General features: G+C 36.0%; 1 protein-coding gene across 5 annotated transcripts in view; it reads right to left on the bottom strand.

The window, feature by feature from the left end:
* LOC141331291 (phosphatidylinositol-binding clathrin assembly protein) overlaps nucleotides 1-27,472 on the bottom strand; it is an 87,133-nt gene that overhangs the window by 41,629 nt on the left and 18,032 nt on the right. For all 5 annotated transcript variants that reach the window (XM_073836300.1, XM_073836303.1, XM_073836301.1 and 2 more), the window contains exons 2-5: nucleotides 19,096-19,238; nucleotides 1,682-1,757; nucleotides 1,490-1,592; nucleotides 1,177-1,270 (exon numbers count right to left, since the gene is read on the bottom strand). In XM_073836300.1, the coding sequence (XP_073692401.1) occupies nucleotides 1,177-1,270; nucleotides 1,490-1,592; nucleotides 1,682-1,757; nucleotides 19,096-19,238 (416 nt within the window). The remainder of the gene's footprint in view (nucleotides 1-1,176; nucleotides 1,271-1,489; nucleotides 1,593-1,681; nucleotides 1,758-19,095; nucleotides 19,239-27,472) is intronic.

Below are 27,472 nucleotides of genomic sequence, written 5' to 3'. Positions count from 1 at the left end.
TATTCAGATTTAAGATGTATAAATCTCAATATAGAAATTTGACTCTTATGACTGGTTTTGTGGTCCAGGTTCACAAATAATCTGCACTACAAACCAAAAAAATCTATCCAAGAAGAATTAAAAATATTATTTAAAAAAAAAGGAGCTTTTCATACTGTAAATGTTCTAGCATTTCATCAGCCAAACTACTGTTTAAAAGTCAGGGGTCAGTAAGATTTTTTTTTGGAAAAAAAATGATCAAAAGTCAAAATAAAGATCTTATCTAGCGAAACAATCGTTTATTTTCTAAAAAGATTGACAATTTATATACTTTTTAACCTCAAATTCTCAACTTGTCTAGCTCTGATGAACTCGCCCTTTTCATTTTCTCCTTCAACTTCAAAATCGTCTTACATCGTTGCAGAAGTACCGACCTAGTGTTTACAAAGTGAATATGCACAAAAAAAAAATAATAATAATAAAACAGCGATGTAGAGAGATTTTGAAGTTGGAGAAGAAAATGAGATGGGAGTTTTTCAACCTACCCTAACTGTCTTGAACCGGAATACACGCAGACCTAAATAAGACGAGCATTTGAGGTTAAAAAGTTAAAAAGATAAGACTCTTCTTCTCGGATCATTTAGAAGTTCAAACTCAGAGGCACCAGAGAAGACCACTATATGGAGAGAAATCCTGAAATGTTTTCTATAAAAAACAATTTCTTTACGACTGAAGAAAGAAAGACATGAACAGCTTGGATGACAAGGGGGTGAGTAAATTATCTGAAAATTTTTGTTCTGGACGTGAACTTCTCTCCTTTAATAATATTTCACAATATTAAAAAAAATCTTAGACTCCAAAATTATGGTAGTATATAAATGGAACTATTACCTAACTTATAAACTAACCCCAACTACGACCTTTGCCTCAATAACCTCCTAATTTGTTAATATATAAATATTATTAATATTTAGTAAGGCAGTATTCATTTTAGTTTAGGTATGGAGTAAGATTAAGGCAAGGCAAGGCAAGGCAAATTCTAATAGTGAGAAGTGGTCCTTAAAATAAAGTGTTAATGTTTTTTTTAATTAGAGGTTGTGAAGCATGTATCAAGTACAAAAGACAAGAAAAAAAATCTAGTTTATTAAAATAAATTCTGATTTGATTTGAATCATTTGCAAGTTCTCCATCACAAACCTGGAAATCCAGCAGCGCGTCCAGCTGGTTTTGAATGATAGGCAACGTTTTGATCAGCTTCTCTGTGTTCATGGTGCGCATGACTCCATCAATACTGCCCAACAAACAGATAAACAAACAATCAAAAGTCACCACTTACTCGCAATCTTAATTAGCGCTTAAAATCAGCTACTTAATCAGCTTTTAAAAACAACTTAATTATCGGAGTAATGAGCTAGCCTGATTAGATTGTGTCCTGCTGAGACAATGTGTTTGAACACAATCTTGACTCTAGGCTGACAATATTACGCAGGCAGAACTGAGGTTTACCCACCCTCTCTTCATCTTGGTAAAGTCCACAGCCACCAGCCTATAGGAAAGGGCTTTTTCATTGAGATATCTGCTGTACCGCCTGATGAACGTGGACATGTCATAGCCTGAAGGAAAAGAACGAGGGGTTCATCATCAGTGTGTGCATTTATACAAAGCTTTAGAGACAGGGAAGGAGGTCATGTTTCTTACATACCTTGCAATGCACCCTTATCAAGGAAATTGTTCAGATTGAAGAGCGTGTTTCTTGAGGCCAGATACTGAATGAAACGCTGCGGGTACAGAGAAGAGATAATCAAAACGCTGACACAAATATATAAAGTCACATACTAGATGTGATTCTGCAGCTCTTAATCTGTCAGAATGCGGGAGCGACTTCATCCCTGACATGTGGAAACTCCCCGCTGCTGAATTCGCAGTACACTGTGTGAAACCTAGACCGGTGTACAAGACCAGACTCCTCTAAATTCTCTTTGAGCTGCCAAATATGTCTGCGGCAGCTCCCCTCCTCCGTCCAGCCCCGTCCCACCAGCTTACACAGATGTGGGTTCAGAATAAAAAAAGAAAAAAAGAGGCAGACAGTGTTCTGGGTGCTGTTGAGAATGGACATGATGGGGGTTTTGGGATTGGAGGAGATGTACTCTACTACTACGATGCATTCTGAGCTTATTCGTGCATATGATGGACATGATGGGCAAACAGAAAGTAAAACACCCTTGAACATTTGCTGTACCTTTACACAGACCTCAAAACCAAAACCAAAATGTTTTGTGATTGATAAAAAAAAAAAAAAACATATTCTGAAATTAGAAAATGAAACAAGTAACTAAATCTCAATCTCACAAAAGATTTTAATAGTGGGTGCAGGACACTATAGTTAATTTATGTAAGTGAGGATAGCAAAATAAAGTAAACTGTGACATATTATACCTAAAAATTCTTCATACAGTGGACTACCAGTAAAACTGATCAAAATTTTAGACCAAAAATTCTTTGGGCACTTTGATCTGAACATGTTTTGCTTAAGTGTTTTTTCTTTAATTGCTAATGCAATCTTTTTACACCACAGACTGAACAAAATTAAGCATTGCTTAGTAATTGGTCAACAATATATTGATACTTGTGTAAACATTGTGTCAACAGTTGTCTGAATTTTTGGTCGATTGTAATCTATTACATACCTTCCAATCAAAGTTATCTGACATTATCAAGATGAATTTGTTCTGACACAGTTTATGAGAGTTCTTGTCATTTTTTTTTTAACCATTTTCTAAACTATAGCAAATAATGTGATAATGTGAGAAATGAAGGTTGAATACATTTTGGTTTGACTATTTTCTACCACAATGTAATGCACTTAAAAAAAACAACATTAAAAAAAAAATGCAGGATGAGGGCTCGGTTATATCTATCGATTGCTCATAGGATTGAGGCAGATCTGAATGTGAGTTTTCAGTTGATTGAAATGAAAGGACAGGATTTGAACTGAATAAATAATTGGAGAAGTCCGGCATACGTCACCAAAGAGAAACATGTAGTTTCACCAAAAGTTTGAGTTATGATTTTTTAAATTAAAATGATGAGGTCAGAACTTTTTTTTAATGCATGTATGCATGGATGAATCATAAAAAATGCATTTAAAAAATAGGTTGGGTCATTTTTAATTTCATGCTTGCTTTAGACTTCACTGATTATGTACATCTTGAACACATATTTTAAAGGGATGCTCCACCCATTATTTACTCCACCTATATGGATTTCTTTTTTTTTTTTTTTCAAAGATTTATTTTTGACATTTTTTGCCTTTATTCGTTAGGACAGATCAGATTTGACAGGAAGCAAAGTGGGAGAGAGATAGGGGTCGGGATCGGGAAAGGTCCTCGAGTCGGGATTCAATCACGGGACGCCCGTTGCGCAACGGCGTTGTATGTCGGTGCACTGCCCACAAGGCTATTGGCACCGACTGGATTTCTTTCTTTAGATGAACACAAAGATATTTAGAAAAATAATTCATCTCTGTGAGGTAGGTCCCTCAAAGTTAATGCATCACAGACAAATGTCCAGAAGCAATGGTTCATAGTTTAAAATGTTTAAAATATAGGTATTTTTCTCATATACAGGAGACATTGCTTTAATAGCCATTGATTTATCAACTGTGGTTGTATGGATTACCGTCATGGTTTTTGAAAAGTCAGTTTAAGGACTTTTTAATTTAAAGGCGAGGTCTAACTTATTTACACTGTTATAGAGTTGGATTCTCATGCTAAACAAGACCGAAGTTTCAAAAAACGTGTTGGACTATGACAGCATTTCTGTGCCTAATACACTCTGTTGTATAATTTTCGGAAAGGTTTTTTTTTTTTCTTCTTTTTTTTTTTTGAGTATCGCCCTGTATGACGTCATGAATGAAGGAATTCCTTGCACTTCTACTAGGATGCATTCGGACCTCATTCATGCATGTGGTTGACTGCCAAACAGAAAGTAAACACTCTTGAATGTTTGCTTTACCTTTACACAGACCTCAAAAACAACAGAACTGTTTTGTGATTTGATCACAAAAATCATATTCTGAGATTAGAAAATAAAACAAGTTACTTAATCTCATTATATTACATGCAAAGGTCTGCCTACTCATCTGTCAATCAACCACATGGTTTAAAATAGTATGTAACTTTAGTAGAGAGAAAGCAGAGTGAAATGTATATAAAAAAGGAAAATGTAGGCAAATCTGGATGTGAGCTTGCAGCTAATTGAAAGAAAATACAGGATTTAAACAGACTAAATAACTGGAGAAGTCCAGCATACAAAGAAAAATATAAAGCTCCAAATAGGTTGGGTAACTTTTAATTTCATTACTGATTATGTGCATCTAGAACACATATTTTAAAGTGATGCTTCACCCATTATTTTCTCAACCTTATGCAGTCCAAAATACATATGGCTTTCTTTGTTTAGATGAACACAAACAAAGATATTTAGAAATATAATTAATCTCTTTGAGGTGGGTCCCTCAAAGTTGATGCATCACAACGTTATTGCGTTTAAGTCACACATATGTGACAATTGTCCAGAAGCAATGGTTTATAGTTTAAAATGTTTAAAATATTAGTATTTTTCTTACAAATACAGCTGTATCTGTCTTTCATAAATGTGATTAAAAACTAAAGACTCTTTGGAGATATTAAAGATGCAATACCACTCTATAGGTACTCAAGATTAACTGGCAAATAATTGTTTTTTGTCCCTTTTAATTACCTTTTTATTCTTCTACTTTTCTAAAAATCTCTGTTTGGGTTCCACAGAAGAAAGTAACTGGGACAGCACATCTGGGACAGCATGAGGGTAAATAAATGAGAGAATTTAAATTTTTGGGTAGAGTATCCCTTTAATTACAAGTGCAAACAGCCTGCACCTATTTGCACCACACTAGGCTGGTATATCAACAAATGATTACAGAGTAAACCTGAATAGAACAAATTGTTTTTCCTAGAAACTCTATTTGTCAATGTCATTTACAAGACACTACAAAGTTATCAGTCCCACACTGAGTCTAAACTAGAATGCAGTAAGTGTAACCTTGATCTTATTTCGTAAATCAGTACACCAGAGAAAAAGAGTCAGCGGGAAACAGTTTTGACGTACTGGGATGGAGCCTTAGGCTTGTTTCACCCCAGGGGAGAACCAGCATGAGGACCTGGTGACAGGCCCTGCGGTCAGGCAAAATCTGCTTGGCACAGAGGAATAAAATAGACCTGGCAGAGGCCATTTTCAGCCTGTGGCAAAAGTATTGAAAGGTCGAGAGTCACTGAAATCACAGAAGGTTCCTAAAATGCATCTGAAGGAAAGGGAGGCGAAAAATGCCGCATTCCGTGAGCTCTACTTAAGTTGGCAGATCAAGAATAGTGATCCACTGAACAGTAGGCTGACAGTCCGGTGTGTGTATATAGATGGAAAGAGGCCACCCACTCTTTGAAAGATCAATGATCTCTGATCTCAAAGGAGATTCTTGTGCCTGGAGTGGCCTTGGTCATGTGATTGAGGCTTTGCATTTTCTCTTTTAGAAATACGTGCCTCAATACACATTTCTGCAAAACTAAACGCACCTATATGTACGAATCACTGCAGTTTCCAGTTGAAATGAACACTAGAGGCAGTAAAACCCAACCATTTTTATTCCTTTTCACAAAGTATGATTTACAGATCTAGACTTTTGATTAATAAAGCCTAATTTTCCACACAATTAATTGTGACTTCAAAACAACTTTAACATCCGCCACGATTTGAAAACTGATACTTTTAAATGTTGTCATCACATATACCGCTTCATATGCATGAGTTTTCTAACACAGTATGTTCGCTTGGTAGCTCATGCTATACGACATTGCACTTTAGTGGAATCTAGAATCTGAGGGTGCAAAAAAATCTAAATGTTAAGAAAAAGAATCACCTTTAAAGTTAAGTTCTTAGCAATGCATATTACTAACCAAAAATTAAGTTGATATATTTATTGTTGGAAATTTACAAAATATCTTCATGGAACATGATCTTTACTTGATATCCTAATGATTTTTAGCATTAAAAAAAAAATCAATAATTTTGACCCATATAATGTGTTCTTGGCTACTGCTACAAATACACCCATGCTACCTAAGACTGGTTTTGTGGTCCAGGGTCACAAATAGTAAGTATCTGGATACGCTTTAAAAAATATTTTAGAACAATATTTTTATTGTAAAAAAAAAAAAAAAAAAAAAATTTACACATATATATATATATATATATATACACACACACACACTTCAATATTCTCTGTAAAGCTTTTTTTTTGGGACAAGATTTTTGCAGCTCTACAGGAATACATTTTAAATAATTTGGAAACAGGTTACAAATCAGTACAGTAGGGTTGAAGGTCCAAATTGCAGTTTCAATGCAGCTTCAAAGGGCTCCCAGCCAAGGAATGAGGGTCTTATCTAGTGAAGCAATCGGCCATTTACTAATAAAAATATAAATGTATATACATGTAAACCACAAATGCTCGGCTTGCACTATCTCGACTTCACGCATTACGTAATGACATTGGAAAACTCACGCATGACGTAGGCAGTACCAACCCAGTGTTTACAAAGCGAACATGCAAAGAAGGCAAAACAGAAATGTTGGACAATTTTGAAGTTAGAGGAGAAAATGTGAGTTTTTTCGCCCTCCTCTACTTTTTTGAACCCGAGCACACGGACGACGGACCAACCGCTAGTGCAAGATTAACATTTGTGGTTAAAAAGTATATAAATTTTTATTTATTTATTTATTTTTTTTTTTTTTTAAACAAAATGACCGATCATTTCACTAGATAGGAGTCTTATTCCTTGGCTGGGATTGTGTAGAGCCCTTTGAAACTGCACTAAAATTCCATCTTTGGACCTTTAACCCATTGGCTCCCATTAAAGTCCACTATATGAAAAAACCCTTAATTTCTTTTTGACTTTGAAAGAAAGACATGAACATCTTGGATGACATGGACGTGAGTAAAAAATTTCAGAAAATTTTTATCCTTGGCATCAAAAAATTTTTAAATCCCTGACAGTGTTCACAATCATTTTCAAAGAAAACTACTAACATGCTTCTGCTTTGCATCGGTGCCTCAAATACCGGTCTAAAATCTTTAGGGATCAGACGAGAAGAGGAGTGAGGCATACCACATTCAGACCATAACGAAAATCCCCAGGACGGCAGCTGTGTGGAGCATGAGCTAGCTCTCTCTGGCACCGTGGGCTTAACCTTGGAGAGAAACCTCGTGGAAAATGCATGGCGGAGCCAGCATGTACCAAACTGCAGAGAATATTGCTCCATTCCACGGCTTAGATCAATACAGATTACTAATTCAGTGCAGTCTGCAAATCCACATTCGCACACTGCACCTCTGCATGAAAGCCGCAATCTCTCTGCCTTTTTTTTTTTTTTTACGTAGCTGAGGTTATTCAAAATGGATGTCAGAAGTCAGGACGACAAATATAGATTGATAGGCCAGGAGGGGTCCGGCATTCTCTCCTTAGCAAATAATTAATGTGAGAACAAACCTCCAGTAGTGTCAGAGCGAAGTGTCATTTATTATTAAGGCAGGAGGCTCTTTGGCAGGGAGCTTTCTTTCCCAAAGAGAGCAGCTTCTATTAACACAGCAGCTCAGACTGAGGGAAGATATCAGCAATCTGGAAAGAGGGATTGCTCATGTTTTAGACACTGATTTGTTTGTGCAGTCAAGAACTGATCCAGAAGCAGCGCTTGAACTGCTATGTGAAATCTGTATGCCTGCGTGTTGGTGCGCGAGAGCACTAACCCTGCAGGGAACATGTGTAAATAGGCTGCATGATGATGCCCTGATAATGTGCCGGCTGCTGGTCTTTGCTCTCTCGATCCATACATGTTCTGAGGTTTCTATGGATACGGCCTGAGCAATTACCGCGGTTAGAAAAAAATAAAGGCTTAAAGAAAAAACGCCGAGCACAAAAAGATGATGACAGGATGCGAAAGGAGGCACATTGTTCGATAGCGATTATTTTCAAACACAAAACCCATTCTGTTTATAAAGCAGAGAGCTGGAATCACATTTGATTTAAATTGACCGCACCAGAATGCAAAGCAGAAATACGTGACCAAATCAAAAAACAAACTTCACACACTATAAAGCTGATGCTGTGCTGTTTCACACTCACAAAATCTCACTATTAATAAACAGAAATTAAAAACATAAATGTAAATAAATAAAATAAAGACCCGCCTGCACACCAGTGTGGGAAACAGCTTCTTAGCAATACAGAAAAGTGACAAAGCATCATGGGTAACTGTGTAGGAGCCCCATGTCACTTCCAATACGTCTACTAACACAAAAAAGTCAACGGTCCAATCCAACAAGGTGAGTCACCAATTCCCACATGTAGTTTATCCGTACTCCCCACTTATGAATTACTGATTACCGAGAAGCAGCTGTTTGTTTTCTGCCCAGATTTGCCATTCCTGCCTGCAGGGTGGAGAAGGAAAAGTCATCAGGGAGTGAGAGAATGTTTCATAAAGGTAATAATTACCTTACCTAGCACACATCACTCACAAACAGCATCCATTATGCAAACAGATCCCACACAGGAGAGACCTGAACTCGGAGTCAGCACATGGCCAGAATGTTAAACAGCCCATTTCACAGCTATGTCAGAAAAGCCTTTAAGCTTGACATGAAACGCCAGAATGAAGACGCATTTCCAAATTTTTACAGGATACTCTATAAAGAAATGTTTGTATGTATATTAAATGTATTTTATGAAATATAATCAATTTTCACGTCACTCAATTACATGTTCTTTTAAATTATGAAGCAAAGAAAAACTGCAACTGACAACTCCACGGATTATACACTGCGCATTCAGGTCTTATAAATAGCGACAAATTAATTTAAACCATCGCACAGCAAGGCTGAACTGCAGCTTATTTCTGCAATTGGAAGTGTACTGTATGAATCAGAGGCTGCTCTTCAGAAACACGTCAGAATCCCAAAGTACATGCTGAGCACCTGTGTTCACGCTCAAGGAGCAAAAGGCATTTTCAAGACTGACATTTACATGGATTTATTAAAAACACATCTTTAAATGCTGAAAGTCTTTGGTGGTCTTGTGCTGACATTAATCTTCTGTGTTAACTATCAGCGAGATTTCAGAAAGGCTGCATTAATTACAGCAATAGCCTGAAACAATGCCTACAGCTATTTGGCTATTGATTAACATCCAGGAGCCTGTGCGGCCTGTGTGACATCAGCTGTACAAGAAAGACGCTTCAGATGTGAAAGTTAATTAAATTTCGATGAAAGATTACGAAGACCTTTTTTTCAGCTTCGGACTAACATGCACTGCATAATAAGAGCAGAAACATCTATTAAATTATAGTGAATTTTGATTTTCTATAGACACAGGTGCATGAGGCAACAGTCAGTAGATCAACCAATCACACATTTTGCCAAAGCAAAATTATTTATTGTTGTCTAGTTGGTGCTTTAATGAGTAATATCATTTTTTTGAGAGAAGTTGAACCAATAAAATTTAATGAAATTTGTTTAAGAGACTCTGGACTCATAGCAGTGCATCTTTATCTGAAATTACTTGCGTGTGATTCTGGACTGTCCTATTCAGCATTGTGTATATATGATTAGTTCCCAGCTGATACTTAAAGGATAACTGTTGCCAAAATGCAACCTGGGCTGTTTTTTTTTTACTGTAAACGAGACAAACTTATATCTAAAAGCATAATTACGACAAATGAACTGTTTTTGAGATTGACCGTGATTTAGTTTTGTGGTCAGTGGCCGGTGAATGGGAGTACTAGGGTCATAAATTTGAGTGCATCAAAATCGATATTTTTACAACACTAAGAACGCTCGACACACCATGACACTTTGCTCGAAGTATCGCCTGGGTCTCTACACATGAACTCGAGCATTGAGAACATTGTTTGTGTACACAGAGTTTACTAAAAAGAAAGGTTTTGAACAACTCACTTAGACTGTTTGGGTTTCCGTTCGCGGCTGTCTTGCCAGTCAAGAAGTGTCGATCTCCGAATGCGAATGAACGGACTCCATAGGACGAAATATTAGGCTTATATGAGGCTCTTTTTACAACTAGAAGTTTAATATTGTTTTTCACTTGCGACAAAACAACGAATTAGCCGTGCATTTATATGGAAATATGCTTTAGGAGCTATCCATCCTCGCACTCGGAGATCGACACTTCTTGACTGGCAAGACGGCCGTGAGCGGAAACTCAAACAGTGTAAGAGAGTTGTTCAAAACCTTTCTTCTTAGTAAACTCAGTGTAAACAAACAATGTTCTCAATGCTGGAGTTCATGTGTAGAGACCCAGGCGATACTTCGAGCAAAGTTTCATGGTGTGTCGAGCCTTCTTAGTGTTGTAAAAATATCGATTTTGATGCGCTCAAATGTATGCCCCTAGTACTCCCATTCACCGGCCACTGACCACAAAACTAAATCACGGTCAATCTCAAAAATGGCTCGTTTGTCGTAATTATGCTTTTAGATATAAGTTTGTCTAGTTTACAGTAAAAAAAAAAAAAAAAAAAAAAAAAAAAAAACACAGCCCAGGTTGCATTTTGGCAACAGTTATCCTTTAAATGTGCAGTATGTAATATTGACAGCTAGTAATTGAAATATAGTGAGGTCAAAATATTGTTTCTCCCGTCCCCTCCTACTCAGACTCATGAGGGTTGTCAGATTGAAGACACACAACAGGAACAAGCATAACTGACAATGGAAGACAACAAGCATTACACTGTAAGTTGATGAGTTGATTTATCTGCTTTTTAATATGCCTCTGGTAATAGCGATTTTTAATTGGATGCCAGAGCTTTTTAGTTCAGGTAGAATTTGCAATCTCTGACCCAGTTTGTTTGCTTCATGACTGCATTACGCTGCATTTTCACACCAACTGGAATTATTATCGGGTGAACTGTTAGTAGGTGGAATCGCACAGACCAAAACAAAAACAGACATTCTGACACGGAATGCACATTTTAGTAGAATAACAAGTAGAAGTAGAATCAAGTAAAATAACTGGTTGTGGCATTGTTTTTCAGAGAAACAAGTATGTGAACTTAACATGTTTCCTAAATATCTGTAAATGCATTGTGGTGGTTTTAAATTTTAGTTCACGTATGTAATTTTACAATCATTGACACGTTAAAAATTACTGAAGCACAATTCCCATTAGGGGTGGAAATCTTTCGGTACTTCACGATTTGATTCATATCGATTCTTGGGGTCACGATTTGATATGATTTTTAATCACAATCATCAAATCTTCATCAAAATTCATCAAATTTTTTTGTGCACACTGGACATCAAACACACCAGTATTTTGGTACAAAAACACACCAGTCTATAGTATGAGTAGTCTTGACTCAAGAAATTAGTTTCTTATTAACTTCCTAATAAATCAAAAATATTTTACACTTCCAGTTAGGGATGTGCCCAAATCTGAATAGCATGTTTAGAAAGGAAATTACATGTACTACTAAACCCTTAAAGGAAATACTGTAAATACGAAATAGGAGGAAAAAAAATTCAATGCTTTCTCTCACAATTATATCATTGGGTAATAAATTGTGGGCATCAGGGAGCTGTTATTAATATGTGGGGCATTGAAACCGCTTTTGAATGCGTGCTGGCTTTTTACTTTCACTTTCGAGATTCCTGATTACACGTACTGTGTGTAACTATGGAGCAGCAGTACTTACCACACATTTTACAAGATTAGACGTTTGTCAATGGTGCTCAAGATCTGCAAATCATTCACTATCGTGCTATCAGTCACCTGTCTTTACTCTATGTGGTTTATGCGGAAACTGTATTGTAATGTAACAGGCAGCTGCTAGCAAGCGCTAACCATGTCCCTTTAGTGGCTCCGTAAAATGTGTTGATTGTTTTCCATGCCTTTACAAATACGGATTCACTATTTGAGCACATCCCTACTTCCTATAATAGCAAAAGATCAATAATTAATATAATATTTTTCCACTTAAGCCCTAGCTGAAAATGGGGCAGGATGTATTTGTTTTTCCTCCTCCCCCACTCCTAATTCCTATTATAAACCTTATAACTCAATTTCACTTTTCTGTTTGCAATCAGATCATTTTAAGCTGCTAAACTCTAGGAAAGAGTTCAATGATCCCGTAAGCGAATGCATTCAAACAATCAGTCCAAAACAACACTAATTCCACACACATTCAGTATAATGTGTTTGATTTGTACGGTGTATGTTGTGGCGTTTAGTCATTCTGAATGGATCTGTGTGCTGTAGTATGTATAAGCAATCAACTCAAGGTGGTTGGGTTTAGGGGTTTTTGGCATCTCCATGTGGTCCTGTTCATTGCAACTTTGACTTGTCTAAAATGTGTAAATTCTGATTTTTTCTTTCAGCATTTTTTTTTTTAATTCACGTGTGCATAAATGTATCAATTATACAGACTCCTTATATCATTTGGTCCTTTGGTGTACTTTTGAAGTCTAAATTTGAAGTTTAAATTTATCTTGAAAAAAGCTTGCAGAAAATACAGTTTTGTGAGAATGACCAATCTTCTGGATTACTTTGCTGGAAACAGCAAATGACAAAATTACTATGTTAAACAAGATACATGGCTTAAAGATCATATGCTTAATTTCATGAAGCGTACAATTAATCATGATTAATCACAGAAAAAGTGTGTGATTCATTGGTTTAAAACTTTTAATCTATTGACAGCCCCACTTTAAAATTACTCACTTAGTGACAAATGTTTTATACTGTTTACAGCACATTCAATCTTAATTAATTAATCCTCTGGTCAGTGTTTGTGTATTTCTGAATTTGAACAAGTGTTTGTTTTGTCTATGGGCTATTCAACTCAAATAGTATTGACAGACAGTTAATGACTAAACCAAAAAGTTCTTACATTTCTCAGCAGACTGAGGCAGGTCTCTTTAAATACAATCAGCAGGGGGCTATTTATCTTTATTAAACAAAACTTTATCCGAGCCTCCAGCGTTAACTAGATCCAACAAACTTCCCTCACACACACTCTTTCTATCCCAAGTATTAGCTCACTCGCCCCATCTTCCCTCTGTATCCAAAATAACCATTCTAGATGGACAGCAGGGGCAGTGGTGTCCCCATACAAGGTTAAGCAATTTGTCTACTGTTTGACCCCACATGAACGAGCTGATTAAAATTCCAACCCATTCTCTTTCTGTCCCTTTCCATTCTCTGTCTCTCTTAAAGTTCCTTATCCTGAAACTTATCCTAGCCCAGATGTTTCTTCTCTCTATCACTACCCTACACATCATACACATCCAGTGACGTCAGTACAGCAAATTGTGCGTTTTGCATCTGGGCCATCAGTGAGTGACATCGCCCTTTTTCTCTCCTACTTGCACAAACGCATATGGAAACGCCTTTATCAACAACACCTTATCTGTGGCCCTTCCTGTGCCCTCTCACAGGGCTACTGCTGACAAGACAAATGTCCTCCAAACGTCTCTGTTCCTCAACAGACAGCGATAACCAAACGTGTGTTTTTCAAGCCATAACGGGTAAAGGATTAAGACCAGACTCGACCTGGACCAGACATTCAGCTCTGATAACAAAAACCACCCCTGGCTGATTAGTGCCCCGTCATGCCGCAAGAACAGGGCGAGCTGAAGGACAGTCCTGCGCACTTTCTATCTCCGACACTGGCAAGCTGAGGACATACAGTGAAGGACTTTTTATTTTACAGCCCAAGTGAATGATCAAGGACGCGTGTGAGAGTCACTAGCACTGCCATTGTTTTTGTGTGTGCGTGTGCCACTGTTTCCTGCAGAATCCACAGCACCACAGAAAATGTAATTATATTTTACCCGAGTTGTGAGCTTGCAGTCTAAATTGAATGCGATGAGATAAAAAGGACTGTGTAGTGTGAAAAACAATGTTACGATACAACAGACGTGTTTTCTTCACTGGCTGCACTTAAACACAAACATATAGTGTGACTGGTACGGTCCACTTCAAAGAAATTACCCCGAGTCAATTCTTTTCCTATATCATGCAAATGACTCTCGACACAAAATGAGTTCTGAATCAAGCAGACAAATCTTTCATTGATCTTACACAATCTCATTAACTGAACCCCACAAATTATCTAAATTTGACAAAATGCAATTTTTTAAAATTATTTATAAATGCGTTTTAATGTTAAAAACAGAGAATGTTTTTTGTTTCAAAGTAGTGTTAAGATCTAAAATAATTATGATTAGCGTTACATAAAATGAGAGCAAGTATTTTGTATGTCCTCATTTAGATACTGTAGCTAGGTAAACGTGTGTGCGTTTCTAGAGGAGCTCATGTAGTAGCAATGCATTAAGGGGGCCATGTGCACATCTAGGTCACATTCTAACTGTATATATCATTAATGTGTGTGTGTCATGTTCTCACATACCCACTGTTTATCATTAGTGGACTACGTGTTTGTGCCTGTAGAGAAGTATCTAACTCTTGTCGCTGCATATAAAATGTGTACACTTTCACACTCTGTTGTACTATTAGCACATGCTAGGGCTGGACGATAAATCGAACGATATTGTGAGGCGCGTTTAGTCAATGAAGCCGGCACTTTGATTAGTAGTAAATCTCCATCACGTGCGTTCCGCTCAGGTTCCACTGGAGCGGCAATTAATACACAGAGACGTAAATCTCTGACAAGCTACGCCAAATCGCGTTCAAAATCGAATGCGAATCGAATGCGATTTTGAGCGCGATTTGGCGTAGCTTGTCAGAGATTTACTACTAATCAAAGTACCGGCTTCACTGACTAAACGCGCCTCACAATATCGTTCGATTTATCGTCCAGCCCTAGCACATGCTTGTGAATGTTTTAGCTTCAGTTTCAAATGCATTAATTATCTACAGACACTTCCAACAGCAGTTAAATATTTTGTCTACCAGTCCCTCATGTGTAATACGAAAACTAAAAGTCCTTGCACAATAGGGATGCAATGGTTCACCTTGCATCATGGTTTTTGTACATTTCGGTATGTGCTATGTTTAGGGAAAAAATTATACTGTCAAATAAAAATAAAGAAAATAAGAAAAAAATTTAAACTAACAAGCAACAGCACAAATAAATACAATAAATACACAAATAAAAATACAATTGTGAAAGTAGCACAAGCTATTTAAAAACTAACAGAATCAAAGAGGGAAAACAAACTAAAAACGACTTTATGCCGAATTGCCGCTTATTTGAAAGTGAAAGTAAAATGTGCAAGGAGCTTTTAAGCTATTTAAAAGCGATTGGAAAGTGAGGAAAAAAGGTACTTCTGACTCGTCTTCTGACTCTTATATGTTTAAACTGGCAAAGCATAAATAAATTTGGTTTAAACACAGATAGAACTGTGTGCTAGTGTTGTCAAAAGTTCCGGTACTTCGGTACCAAGTCGGTACTAAAAAAATTAAAATGTTTCGGTTCCAGGTTTTCTTTAGTACCGGTGGTACCGACTATCCGGTCGACCCGGTTCTTGACGCGCTATCTAAAAGGTGCGCACTGCGCAGTTGCACTCTCTTCGGCGCTGCTGCTGATGCGGTCGCTCTGAATCCACTTGTTGACAAGGAAGTGCCAGGCATGCTCCAAACATTTTCGATTTTCGGCTGAAGAAGGCGAACATCATAGATCGTCTAGGTTCTCTCAAAAGAAGGAAACGCATCAAACTGAACAAAACACAGTGAAGGCCGACTGCAGGATCAAATTAAAGAGTTCAAGTACGGTATGTTTCAATTTAATTTCATATTTAGAGCTTCTGTTAAGAACATTGCATATTTTAATTTGAATGTCGGATTGTAATGTAGTTAATCGTTAGCATAAGCGGCTAACGCTAATATGCTGGGCCTTAGAACGATTTTGAGCTATTTAACGCTCCCATAATTTTTATTAGGGTAAAAGAAAAAAGAAAGACATGATATATGTACTATTTATACACACAAATGACCTGTTTATGCAAAATATGTGTGTTAAAGAATGTACAAATGTATCATTAACAATGTTTATGTCCTTAATATCAGTCTGTCAGAAAACGTTCTTATTCTTGGCTGGATAACTCTAGCAGGTTTATAAAGATTTTTATTATTAAATATGAACGCAGTTTGGATTAAATAAAAGTACAGTCAAATAAAACACGTTCAATCTCCAGTTTAGTTTTGTCATACTTTACAATAAGATCAAATTCATGCATTATCTAACAAACTTAAGTGAACAATATATTTTTACAACATTAATTCAAAATGTTATTAAATACAAACACATGATCATTCATGTTTGTTCATGTTTAACAGTTTAACATGATTTTATGGATTAGTAAATGTTGAAATGAGCCTAACCTTAAGAAGAATAATTGCCATATAACTACTGTTTTTTTGTAAGGTCATGTTGTCTAACAAATGAAATCATATTGTAAAGAGTTTTCAATAGTGTAGTTTCTATCTCTGATAGACAGTTAACTTAATATATGTAATCTTATCTAAATTTATTATAAAAGCTGAGGTTTGTTATTTACTGAAAATTTATATTTTTGCTGGTGTCAATGATCTAATGTTGCATCTGGTCAGACTTAGCCCACTGCTTTACTTAAATGTATTATATTTTCTTTTTACAGCTGCAGATTGAGGAAGATCATGAAACACCCCAGCAAACTCTAAAACTGACAACAGTACAGATGTTTTTAGAAGCAGCAGAAACAAACTTTTGGATGAAGCTTGTGTACATTTTTTGAATGCCTGTAATTTATTTAGTTGTTATTTAATTATTAAAATGTTTACAATCCTTGAAATAGTTTTATTACTTGGAAAAACCTGAAACTAAATTTAGGTAAGTATAACGAATGACATTGGTTTTTGCACATTTTATTTTTCTTTAACTTTAATTGAACAACACACTATTTTTTATTAATAATGTTATTGTGTTTAACTTTGGTACCGAAATTGGTACCGAGAACCGTGGATTTTCACTGGTATTGGTACCGAATACTGAAATTTTGGTACCGTGACAACACTACTGTGTGCTGTTCAGGTCTCACCTGCACACGCGTTATCAGCCCCCAGGTGATGACGGAATAAATGACTGCTCATATTCCAGCATACGGCACTCGCATTGAACAAGAGTAAATGGTTTGTCCATGTTTTTCCCCCATCGCTGTTGTTGTATTGGGAAGCCAGAATGTGTATCCATCAATAGAAACAGATATTAGCTGAACCATGTTTGTTTTATGTGTTATTTATAAAAAAAAACAATATTAGAGATGCGTTGCCAGATGTAAGTTGAACCTAGTGCATGCCGAACCGTGGGTGGAGAATGTTACGGTTAAATTCACCCCTATTGCACACCAAGGCTGAAATTCTCTTCCGAAATTTTTAAAACGTTAAAAAATAAATATGACCTCAGGTTGTGTCAGTCATGTTTATACAGTGCCTCAGAAGCTTTGTGACATGAGTGATTCAAATATAATTCTATGCAGCTACAAAAATACTTTTTGTGCATGAGTCATCAGTCATGGTACTTTCACGAACGCACAACTGACACGGAAGAGAAGAAATTGTTGAACAAAGTAATTATTTCAGTTTTATTTGCGCACAAAAAGTTTTGTAGCTTAAAAATAAAATTATGGTTGAACCACTGATGCCACATGGACTATTTTATCGATGTCCTTACTACCTTTCTTGGCCTTGAACTTGTCAGTTCCGTTGCTGTCTATGCTGGGTCAGAAAGCTCTCGGATTTTATTAAAAATATCTTAATTTGTGTTCTGAACGACATGAGGGTGAGTAATTAAAGACAGAATTTTCATTTTTTGGTTGAACTATCCCTTTAAATGAATCTCAAATCAGAAATTGGATCTGCATCAGATTTAAATATATAAAAACACTACCAATCAAAAGCTTGTCATCAAAAGAAAGAACAAATACATCTATTCAGCAAGAATAAAAGACTTACATTTCAAGCAATTGCTGAATTTTAATAAACGTTTCTTGAGCAGAAAATCAGTAAATTAGAACAGTGTTTTTCAACCTTTTTTGAGCCAAGGTACATTTTTAATTGAAAAAAATCACAAGGCACACCAACAATCGAAACTGTCGAAACAATCGGAAAAAAAAACTCTATGATCTTTCATATTTCTTCTTCTTTCAAATAAAAAGTGCAATCAACAATATACAGTCATTCTTATCAAAGTGTCTTGAATAGGAATCAAATAAACACAATGAAAACAGTCTTTTTTGATCTTTCATATTTCTACCTACTCAGTGTGAAACCTGGGCCTGTTTAAGGTGAAATTGAATAATTTCCCACGGCACACCTGACGATCTCTCACGGCACACTAGTGTACCGCGGCACAGTGGTTGAAAAACACTGTATTAGAATGATTTCGGATTTCTAATGCCTGCTGAAAATGCCATCACAGGAATTAATTACATTTTAAAATACATAAAAATAGAAAAGTTCAATTATAATATATTTTTGCTGTATTTTTATATCACTCTATTTTCAAATAAAAAAAGGAGCCATAGACAGCAAAAGAGACTTTTTTCAAAAAGATTTAAAAATCCACACTCGACGCTTTTGAATGATAGTGTAAAATATTAAAAAATGTAAAATATTAATATTGACATACATAAGGTCTCGATGGGTCAACTGCTTTGAATTAAGAAAATGTAATTCTAATGTATACATGATGAACATGCCTGGATAAGGATTTATGCATGTAGCTGGGCTTTGAAGTGCCACTCGTTAAGTTCATGTTCTTGTGGGTCACTTTGACTCATTTAACAGTTTTTTTCAACCAAAGATTTGCTGCAGCTTAACACCAGTAAAATGCTTTGACTGTCACTGTGTGTCACACATGCTCAGTCACAAACTGTGACTGCTGAGGTGTGATTTGTCATTTAGGGTCAATTTGACAGAGCTTGATCTTTAATGGTAAGAGCGCAGAAGGGTGTCATGCTGAGGAAGATATTGGCCACATTAAAAAAAAAAAAGGATGAAGCACCAAAGCAGAATCTCTCACCTCATTTCCATACATCATTAGGTGGTGTGTGGTGATGAGCGCTTTGAAGACCACAACCCAGCTGCTGTTGGTGGTTCTTTCAAACAGAGTGTCGGCCAGCTGGGGCACGTTCACATTCATCTCATTGGTGCAGTGGATCAAGTCTGAAAACACACATGGGGCACATGTTAGAGCAGCACACACCACTGATTCACATCTCGAACAGTTCAAAGATCCTGCACAAGATGTTCTAACAAACACAGCATGGGCACAAACATAGCAGGGCCTCTGCATTGCATGAAACGCACATTAAAGCATCTGCGGCAGGTGCTAATGGAAGTAGATCTCCGCGGACTCTCATAATATCTCTCTGTATGCTGCACAGAGGGTTAGACAGGCTTCTAACCCAGCCGTTCTGTTATGCAACACTCACAGACAAGAGAAGATCCAAAGAGCGTCACGTCTTTAAATATGCAGCAGCATCCCAGTTTTGCTTTGCATACTCGCATCCGAAAGCAGCATCTCTTGAACGCCATCAGAGGCTCGAAAACTCTTGTTTCTATTCTGTCCTGTTTGCATAATGAAGACATTCCTCCTACAGCCCATAGTGTTCTTTTTTGTTCTTCAAAGGCAAATCTCTTTACCCCCTTTCCCTTGAGAGAAACATCTTTTCACACACAGAGCAGGTAATGAGGGAGACGACTCCTCCGTATCTGTCGGATTTTGGCCCTGTGGGCCTGTCTGTTGTTCTAATAGGGAGTTCTAGTAGTAAGTAGTGCAGCTCCCAATTGGAGTCTGATGATGAATCACAAGGATCTGGCAAAAGAGACAGTACACTAGTATGGGCCATACATCTACAAAACACACTTATAGGATGCCAGTGAGGTACAAATGGCCTATAAATTGAAGATGCGATGCACTACAGTGTGGAGTGTGTGTAGATAAGCCTCGAATATACACCGAGAAACTTTATTATAATTTTTATAGAACTCTGTGAAACACAGAAAAGCAATTTAAGATTTCCTTCAGTTGCCACTGACAGAGCAGTTATTGGTTGAGATGATTATTATATCTGTTAAATAAATATTGATTTCCAGGAATGCATGAACTAATAAAATGTGATATAAGTCACTTTGGATAACACAGGGTATCTGCAGAGTTTTTGAAATCAAATTTAAGACACTTTAAGAGCTGCACAAATAAAACCGTATATCCCTACAGAACAAACCCATACAATCTCAAAACAAATCATGTATTTCACATTATTTTACTTAAACATGCTGGGGCACAGTTTGAAATACTCAAGACATGTTTTATTTAATATTTACATATGTACTAAAATTGGTTATATACCAATATTTATGAATTTGAGGTTGACCATTATTGAATTTTGCTCATATAGTACTAATGTATTTAAATAAAGGCAAAAAAATATTATTGTGCCAATAATAGTAAAATCTATATAATCAATTATTGTAATTAATATTTTATTTCTATAAAAAATTGTGCAAGCCATCATAGTCTTTTGAAGTTTAATAATTACATCACATTGGATTGTAATTCTGTTTTTCCATAAAACTTCTTAATTTCTTTTGTTACACCTTTTTAAAATATGTGACCCTGGGCCACAAAACCAGTCATACATTGCATGTCAAAATCATTATGATATTAAATGAAGATCATGTTCTATGAAGATATTTTGTAAATTTCCTACCATAAATATATTAAAACTTAATTTCTGAGTAGTGATATGTATCGTTAAGAACTTCATTTGGACAACAAATTCCAGATTAAACCATACATCAGTCGAAAGCTTATTTATTTCAGCTTTCAGATGATGTATAAATCTCAATTTCAAAACATTAACCCTTATGACTGGTTTCGTGGTTCAGGGTCACATATTTAAGACTTTCTATGGACTTAAATTAGATAAAACTGAATTTAAGGTATTTTAAGACGTTTTATGGACCTGTAACAGTGCCAAACGCGCACATGTAAAAATAAACCAACAGTGTTGTTGAAGGCCTGTTGTTCATTTTTAAACAATCACTTCAAACAATCCCAAATGTAGTTGTAAATGATCCCAGCCGAGGAAGAAAGGTCTTAACTTTCAAAACAATCGGTTATTTATCTATTTTTTAAAAATAATTTATATACTTTTTTTAAACTCAAACGCTTGTCTTGTCTAGCTCTGCCTGAACGTTTTTTTTTTTTTTTCTGGTTCAAGACAGTTAGGGAATGTTGAAAAACTCCCATTTTATTTTCTCCCTCAACTTCAAAAATCATTTCAAAATCATCCTACATCGCTGCAGAAGTACCGACCCAGTGTCTGCAAAGTGAACATGCAAAGAAGATCAGATACCCTTTTACAACAAAAAGTAAAAAAGAGATGTAGGACATTGAGGGGAGAAAATGACGCGAGTTTTTCGACATTTCCTAACTGTCTTGAACCAGAAAAAACAGAGTTCAGACAGACAAAACAGGCATTTGAGGTTAAAAAGTATATAAATTGTAATGTAAAACAATAATAATCGATCGTTTCACTAGATAAGACCCTTCTTCCCAGGCTGGGATCGGTCAAAGCCGCATTTAAACTGCATTTTGGAAGTTCAAACTCGGGGCACCATAGAAGACCACTATATGGAGAAAAATCTTGAATTGTTTTCCTCAAAAAACATAATTTCTTCATGACTGAAGAAAAAAACATGAACATCTTGGATGACAAGGAGGTGAGTACATTATCTGTACATTTTTATTCTAGAAATGCTTCTTATTTAACTGAGAAATGTACACAAGCAAAGTAAACATAACTAAACTAAACTGTGGTGAACACAAATGAATTTAAGTCAAATCTGTAGAAATTTGGAATCAAACTGTGGAAATCTGTAAAAATGCCCAGCCCTAGTTGCTAGGGTGTTGTGGGTGGTTGCTAGGTTATTCTGGGTGGTTGCTTACTGGTCCAAGTCCAAAAAGAACATTCCTAAGTCTACTGATATTCTGGTCTCTAGATATGGCTCAGATCCTTCCTTATATTTATGTATTTGATATCGCCTGCCAGAGAGAAGAAAAAAAAAAAAAACGCAATTCTGATAGTTTAGAAAAGTAATAGCACACACAGGCACATTAAGGTATCATTCACAATCGTACCACAAACAAATTCCATGCCAAAGTTTAGTACTTATAGTGAGCAATAGTAATAGTACTACAAACAGCATTAATAAATGTGTGCAATCCTGAAAATTCAAGTCAACTCCACTGAGCTATTCAGCCTCTCCTCCCAAGATTAATGCATATTCACGCACTGTGACTACTATTAAAAACATACTGCAGCCTGTTGGGGAATGAGTTACGAGATGGCTGCCTGTTCAGCAGTGTTTTCACCCATTTCTCTCTTTCTCTCGCTCTCCAGCCCTGAACCACACCATGGGTTTTGCTCCAGCACTCATTTTCTATGATGGTCAGGAGGAGAGTCTGCGAGCTGATTGGCTCCTTTGGGAGGGAGGGGGAGGGAAAGAGAAATAGAGTGAAAAACTGGTCTGAAGTGAGGATATGTGCTGATTTAATCAGATTAAACTGAACACATTTGGTGGTATTGATCACAAAGTCCATTGTCTTAAACAGAGAAAGACTGAGAGAGGCACAAATAACAGAGTGAAAATGAGCAAGAAACTCCCCATCCCTGCTGACAATTTGAAACACATATGCATATGATTGCACACCTTTTGACGTACCACAAACTAAAATGTGGCGTCTTCATTTCAAACAAGCTTTGATTTCAATTGTTCGAAATATTAAACAAATAACCATAAATACTTTGTTTCCTTCAATTATTTTAAAATCAAAGATTTCAAAAATGCACTCTTTCTTTAGAAAAAAACTATCCCACATTTACTAGTGGAGTATTTTTACACTACAACCCTTCAGTGAACTATGAGGGCAAAAAAATAATAATATAAAAAAAAAGAAATAAAATAATTGTTAAATAACCATAATTGAGGCAAAGTGTTCAATTAATTGAGGTTTTGACTTTAGGTTAAATCACCCAGCCCTATATAAGAGATCATTGTACTATACTAAACACCCTGTTAGGTTTATAACTCAAAACTTTCTTGTTAGACTAAAAACAGCTTATACTGAAGCCAATCTGCCAAAACAACAGGTTGTGGAATGTGCCACTTTATGACATAATAGTGTGACTAAACACCACCTCCACAGAAGATCAACGCCTGCTTCTACATCTCTGCCTGTTTTGCCCCGCCCACCATTTCGTGCATGCAGCTTCAGGTCTACGCAGAAACCAAGCGATAAAGATGACTCCAAAAACAACAAGACAGTGCCAGGTTGTGGAAAAACAGTCTTTGCATTGCATTCCTTCTGATCTCAACATTAGAAAAGAGTGGTGAACTTTATTTTTAATGGACCGCGTCAGTAAGAATTTGGTCCTTTGTTTACTTCATTTTACTGTGGGTTCATTTACAAACATAATTCAATGCAGGATTTTTAGAAAGATTGAAACTAAAAGATGATGCTGTGCCAGCTATATTGGATCCGACAGTAATGTCGCAACACACAAGCGTAGGGCTGGGCGATTCTTTCGATTTTTTCGATTAATTCGAATTTACATTTTAAGACTATTTAATTTTTTATTAAATCGAGGTATCGCGATTTTTTTTTTATAAAAAAAAAAATATGTATTCAGAACGGAAAACAACGCGTTCTGGTAAAATAACGCGAGTCACTAAGGGGACATGATTAGCTGTTAACCAGTTAGCCTGTTACATTACAGTACATACAATTTCACTTACCACATAAACAGAGTAGAGAGATGATTGAAGACAACGGCAAATTATTTGCATATCAGGGCTCTAGAGTGCGACCTAATTTCTCAATGGTGCGACCCGCCCTTCAAGGGCAAAAAGAAACTACTACGTGCGACTATGAAAAAATATTTAGGAGCACCATGTGCGACTGACCCGACCAGCATATTTGTATTTGCGCTGAGAGGAGCTTCAAAGGTTTCTATGTGTTTTGCGTGTTGACTAATGTACCTCAAGTGTAGAGAGAGTGTAAATAAGAGACTGAATGGGCAGTAGCTTCGTTTATTATAATAGAGCTTTGTGAGATTGCGAACTAAGATGAGTGACAGCTTTTAATAATTTTTAAGGGAGTTTGTAAACGAGATATTGATTTATTACAACAGTTAAATAAACAAGAAGTTATTATTAAGTGACTTACATTGTCTGACTATAACACTATTGCCTGATTTTGCTCTATTTCGTCGTCAAAAGTAGTCTGAAACGAGTCACAGCTGAGCCGCTGCGCATCTCCACTCAAACACAGCGGTGTTTCGTTTATGAATGAACGTGCGTTTTTAAACGAATCTAGTGAAATGATTCAATTCCCCATTCATAAAGAGTCACTTGCTTTATTCTTGAATGAACCATCCGTTCGAACGAATCAAATGAATATGATTCAGTAATTAAATCAGTGTCTTACCACCACCTGCTGGCAGATGGTTTCAGTTTTTTAAATCATTTAATATTTCTGTGTTCAAAATTGTATATTTTTGTATAGGATATAAGTGCAAGAGAAAAGCATGGCAATATATATTTTCCTCCCATCTCATATTTATTTGTCTTACAAACATTTACTGTGTCTGGTATGATAAGAATGGGGCCTGGTGGAAAGCGATCACTGATGCAGTTGCTATGTACATTGCAAAATATATGGTGCCCATATATATATATATATATATATATATATATAGTGGAAAAGCTGGGGTTTCTTTACATGCTAAAAGAAGTAGGGGGGAAAAAAATCGATTTAAATCGTAAATCGGATTTTTTGTGAAAAAATCGGGGATTTTATTTTTAGGCCATATCGCCCAGCCTTACACAAGCGTGAGTAACTGTTTTTTACCTGGTCACTACTGCTTTGCAGCATCCATGCAAATCTGTTAGCCAATCATAGCAGTGGACATTTATGTTTAAATCTACAATCCGCCACACCCATTTAAACGTCAAACGGAGAGTCAAAACAGGACAGAAAATAGCTTATTTCCTCTAAATTATGATGTTTTTGATGTAAAAATCTTGGTAAGGCTATAAGTGGACCACAGAAAACAGTACAAAATAATACAAAAGGGCAGTTCATGATCCATTTAATAACATATAGCCTACTGGCTTAATGTGGATATGTTTTTTCACATAAAATGCTATAGTACACAGGGTGCATTCATGCAAAATTGGAATTACTGTAAAAGGCAGTCTCACCCTTGTTGAACTCATAATTACAACTCAGTATTTGTCAGAGATCTTCAACTTGTACCACCTGACCAGCTTAAAGAACAGTAGTTATCTGGTAATATTTCTGTGGTAAAACTTTAGATTAGGGAACACATTATCACAATTAACTAAGAGTTTTCTCTCAATAAACTGTTTGTAGTAGTTATATTTAGGTATGGGGTAGGGTTAAAAGATCTAGAATATGGTTGTGCAGAAAAATGCAATAGTGTTCTTTGTAAGTACTAATAAACAGCCAATATCCTAGTTATAAGCATGCTAATAAGCAACTTGTGTATAGCAATAGTGCTCCCTATTGTAAAGTGTTACCATTACTGTTTACTAATGACCTATTGACTATTGTTAATTCCTTAACAAAAGATAAAACTAAAAATAAACCTAAGATAGGGCTGCACGATATATCGAAAAATTATCGTTATCGCGATAACAGTATACGCGATATTGGTATCGCAGAGAGTTGCGATAAATGACAATTGGTTTCATTTCTTTAAAAAACTTTTCACAGACTGCTGTGAGCTGATGCAGTGACAGGTTCGCTGTTCTCTCCAACATTACAACCATTTAAACTTAATATTTATAATATTACCTTTAATGAAGATGTGAGATATTAGCCGTCAATCACTCCCTGTCACGGACACTGCGCTCCGCTCAACTAGAAACCGGCCGTTTTTTTGTTTTGTTTTTCAACCAAAATCTGTTCCGGATCTGTACAAACTGCATTGGAATTAGGTGTGTGTGATATGACGATTTTTTATTGTGGACAGTTATAAGGTCTCCACAATCGGCTTTTGAAGAAATATGCTATTTCGTCTTACAGCGCGCACATTCTGTTTATTCTGGCGCCTCAGTCTCAATATAGGCTACTGTACAACGCTGCATACATTCACATCAGATGATAACTCAGCGGCAGAGTTGCACTCACGCAGGGGTGTAATTTCCACTGGGGACACGCTTTTCAAAATCCCGTTTGTTGTCCTCCCACTTTCAAATGGTTTTGTTAAAGTAATCTCTTGTATTGTAGAATGGACGCTCAGCACTGCTGAGAGTTTTGCGCGGTCGTTAAAACGAAACCGAAAGTAAAACATGCACGCGCATTCAAATACAATTTTAATACCCCGTGTTTAGAGAGCGACTCCACAATGCGCGCAAATTAGGCTACATAAAATATCTAGGCTGTTATTAATATGTGGGCTATATTAAGATTTGTAGCTGTCTATAACTCTGTATCATGCTTGAAAAAATCTGTCTCTATTTGTACTTTGAATATTGAAAGAGTAGTCTACTTTGATTATGGATGCATTTATTGTCTGCACGACTAAGAAAGAACTGTGTCCTTTATTTTTTGTTATTTATACTGTAGATTCTTTAAAAATGCAGAGGTTGTCTCTAATTTAAATGGCTGCCTATAATAGAGAAAATAAACTTCTTGTTCATGTACTCATATTTTCATTCATTCTTGTCCCTTGCTTAGGCAGTAAAATAAATATATTTTAAAAAGGCTTTCAGAATCAGCCCATTTTCTTGTAAAACATCGGCAATCAGAATCGGCCATGAAGAATCAAGATTGGTGCATTACTAAAAATAAATTGGGTGCTCATGTTTTTTTTTTTGTTTTTGATGCTCCTAACATTTTGAAGTTTAATAGTAAACTTTGTGTTTAATAGTATTTTTTTATTATTTAATTTGTTTATTAATATTTATTAATATTTTATTTAAAAACAAAACAGGCAAGGCAAGGAAATATTTTGTTTAAAAGATGCTCTTGAGAGTATGTTACTTGTAAATAAAAAGTAATGTTTGAAAACAATTCATTTTGTGTTTGCAGGTCTATGGTAACAGCAAACCAGAAATCACAATATCTGCTGAGGTTTTAAGTCATTCATAGTGTTTTAAAGTCTAAGTGTTTGCAACTTACTTGACAGTTTTTTTTAGCCTGATTTAGATTTAATTCAGATGACAGACAGATATCTATTACCTGTTTATTTTAGTATGATCATTACATATATAAATGATTTTAAAACATAGATTAATAATACAATAATAATAATAATAATAATTAAAAAAAGGCATTTCTCTAGGGAAATGTTATATCGCGA

Source organism: Garra rufa, chromosome 3, assembly GCF_049309525.1.
Source record: "Garra rufa chromosome 3, GarRuf1.0, whole genome shotgun sequence".
Lineage (NCBI taxonomy): Eukaryota > Metazoa > Chordata > Actinopteri > Cypriniformes > Cyprinidae > Garra > Garra rufa.
This window is presented reverse-complemented; position numbering and strand designations above follow the sequence as displayed.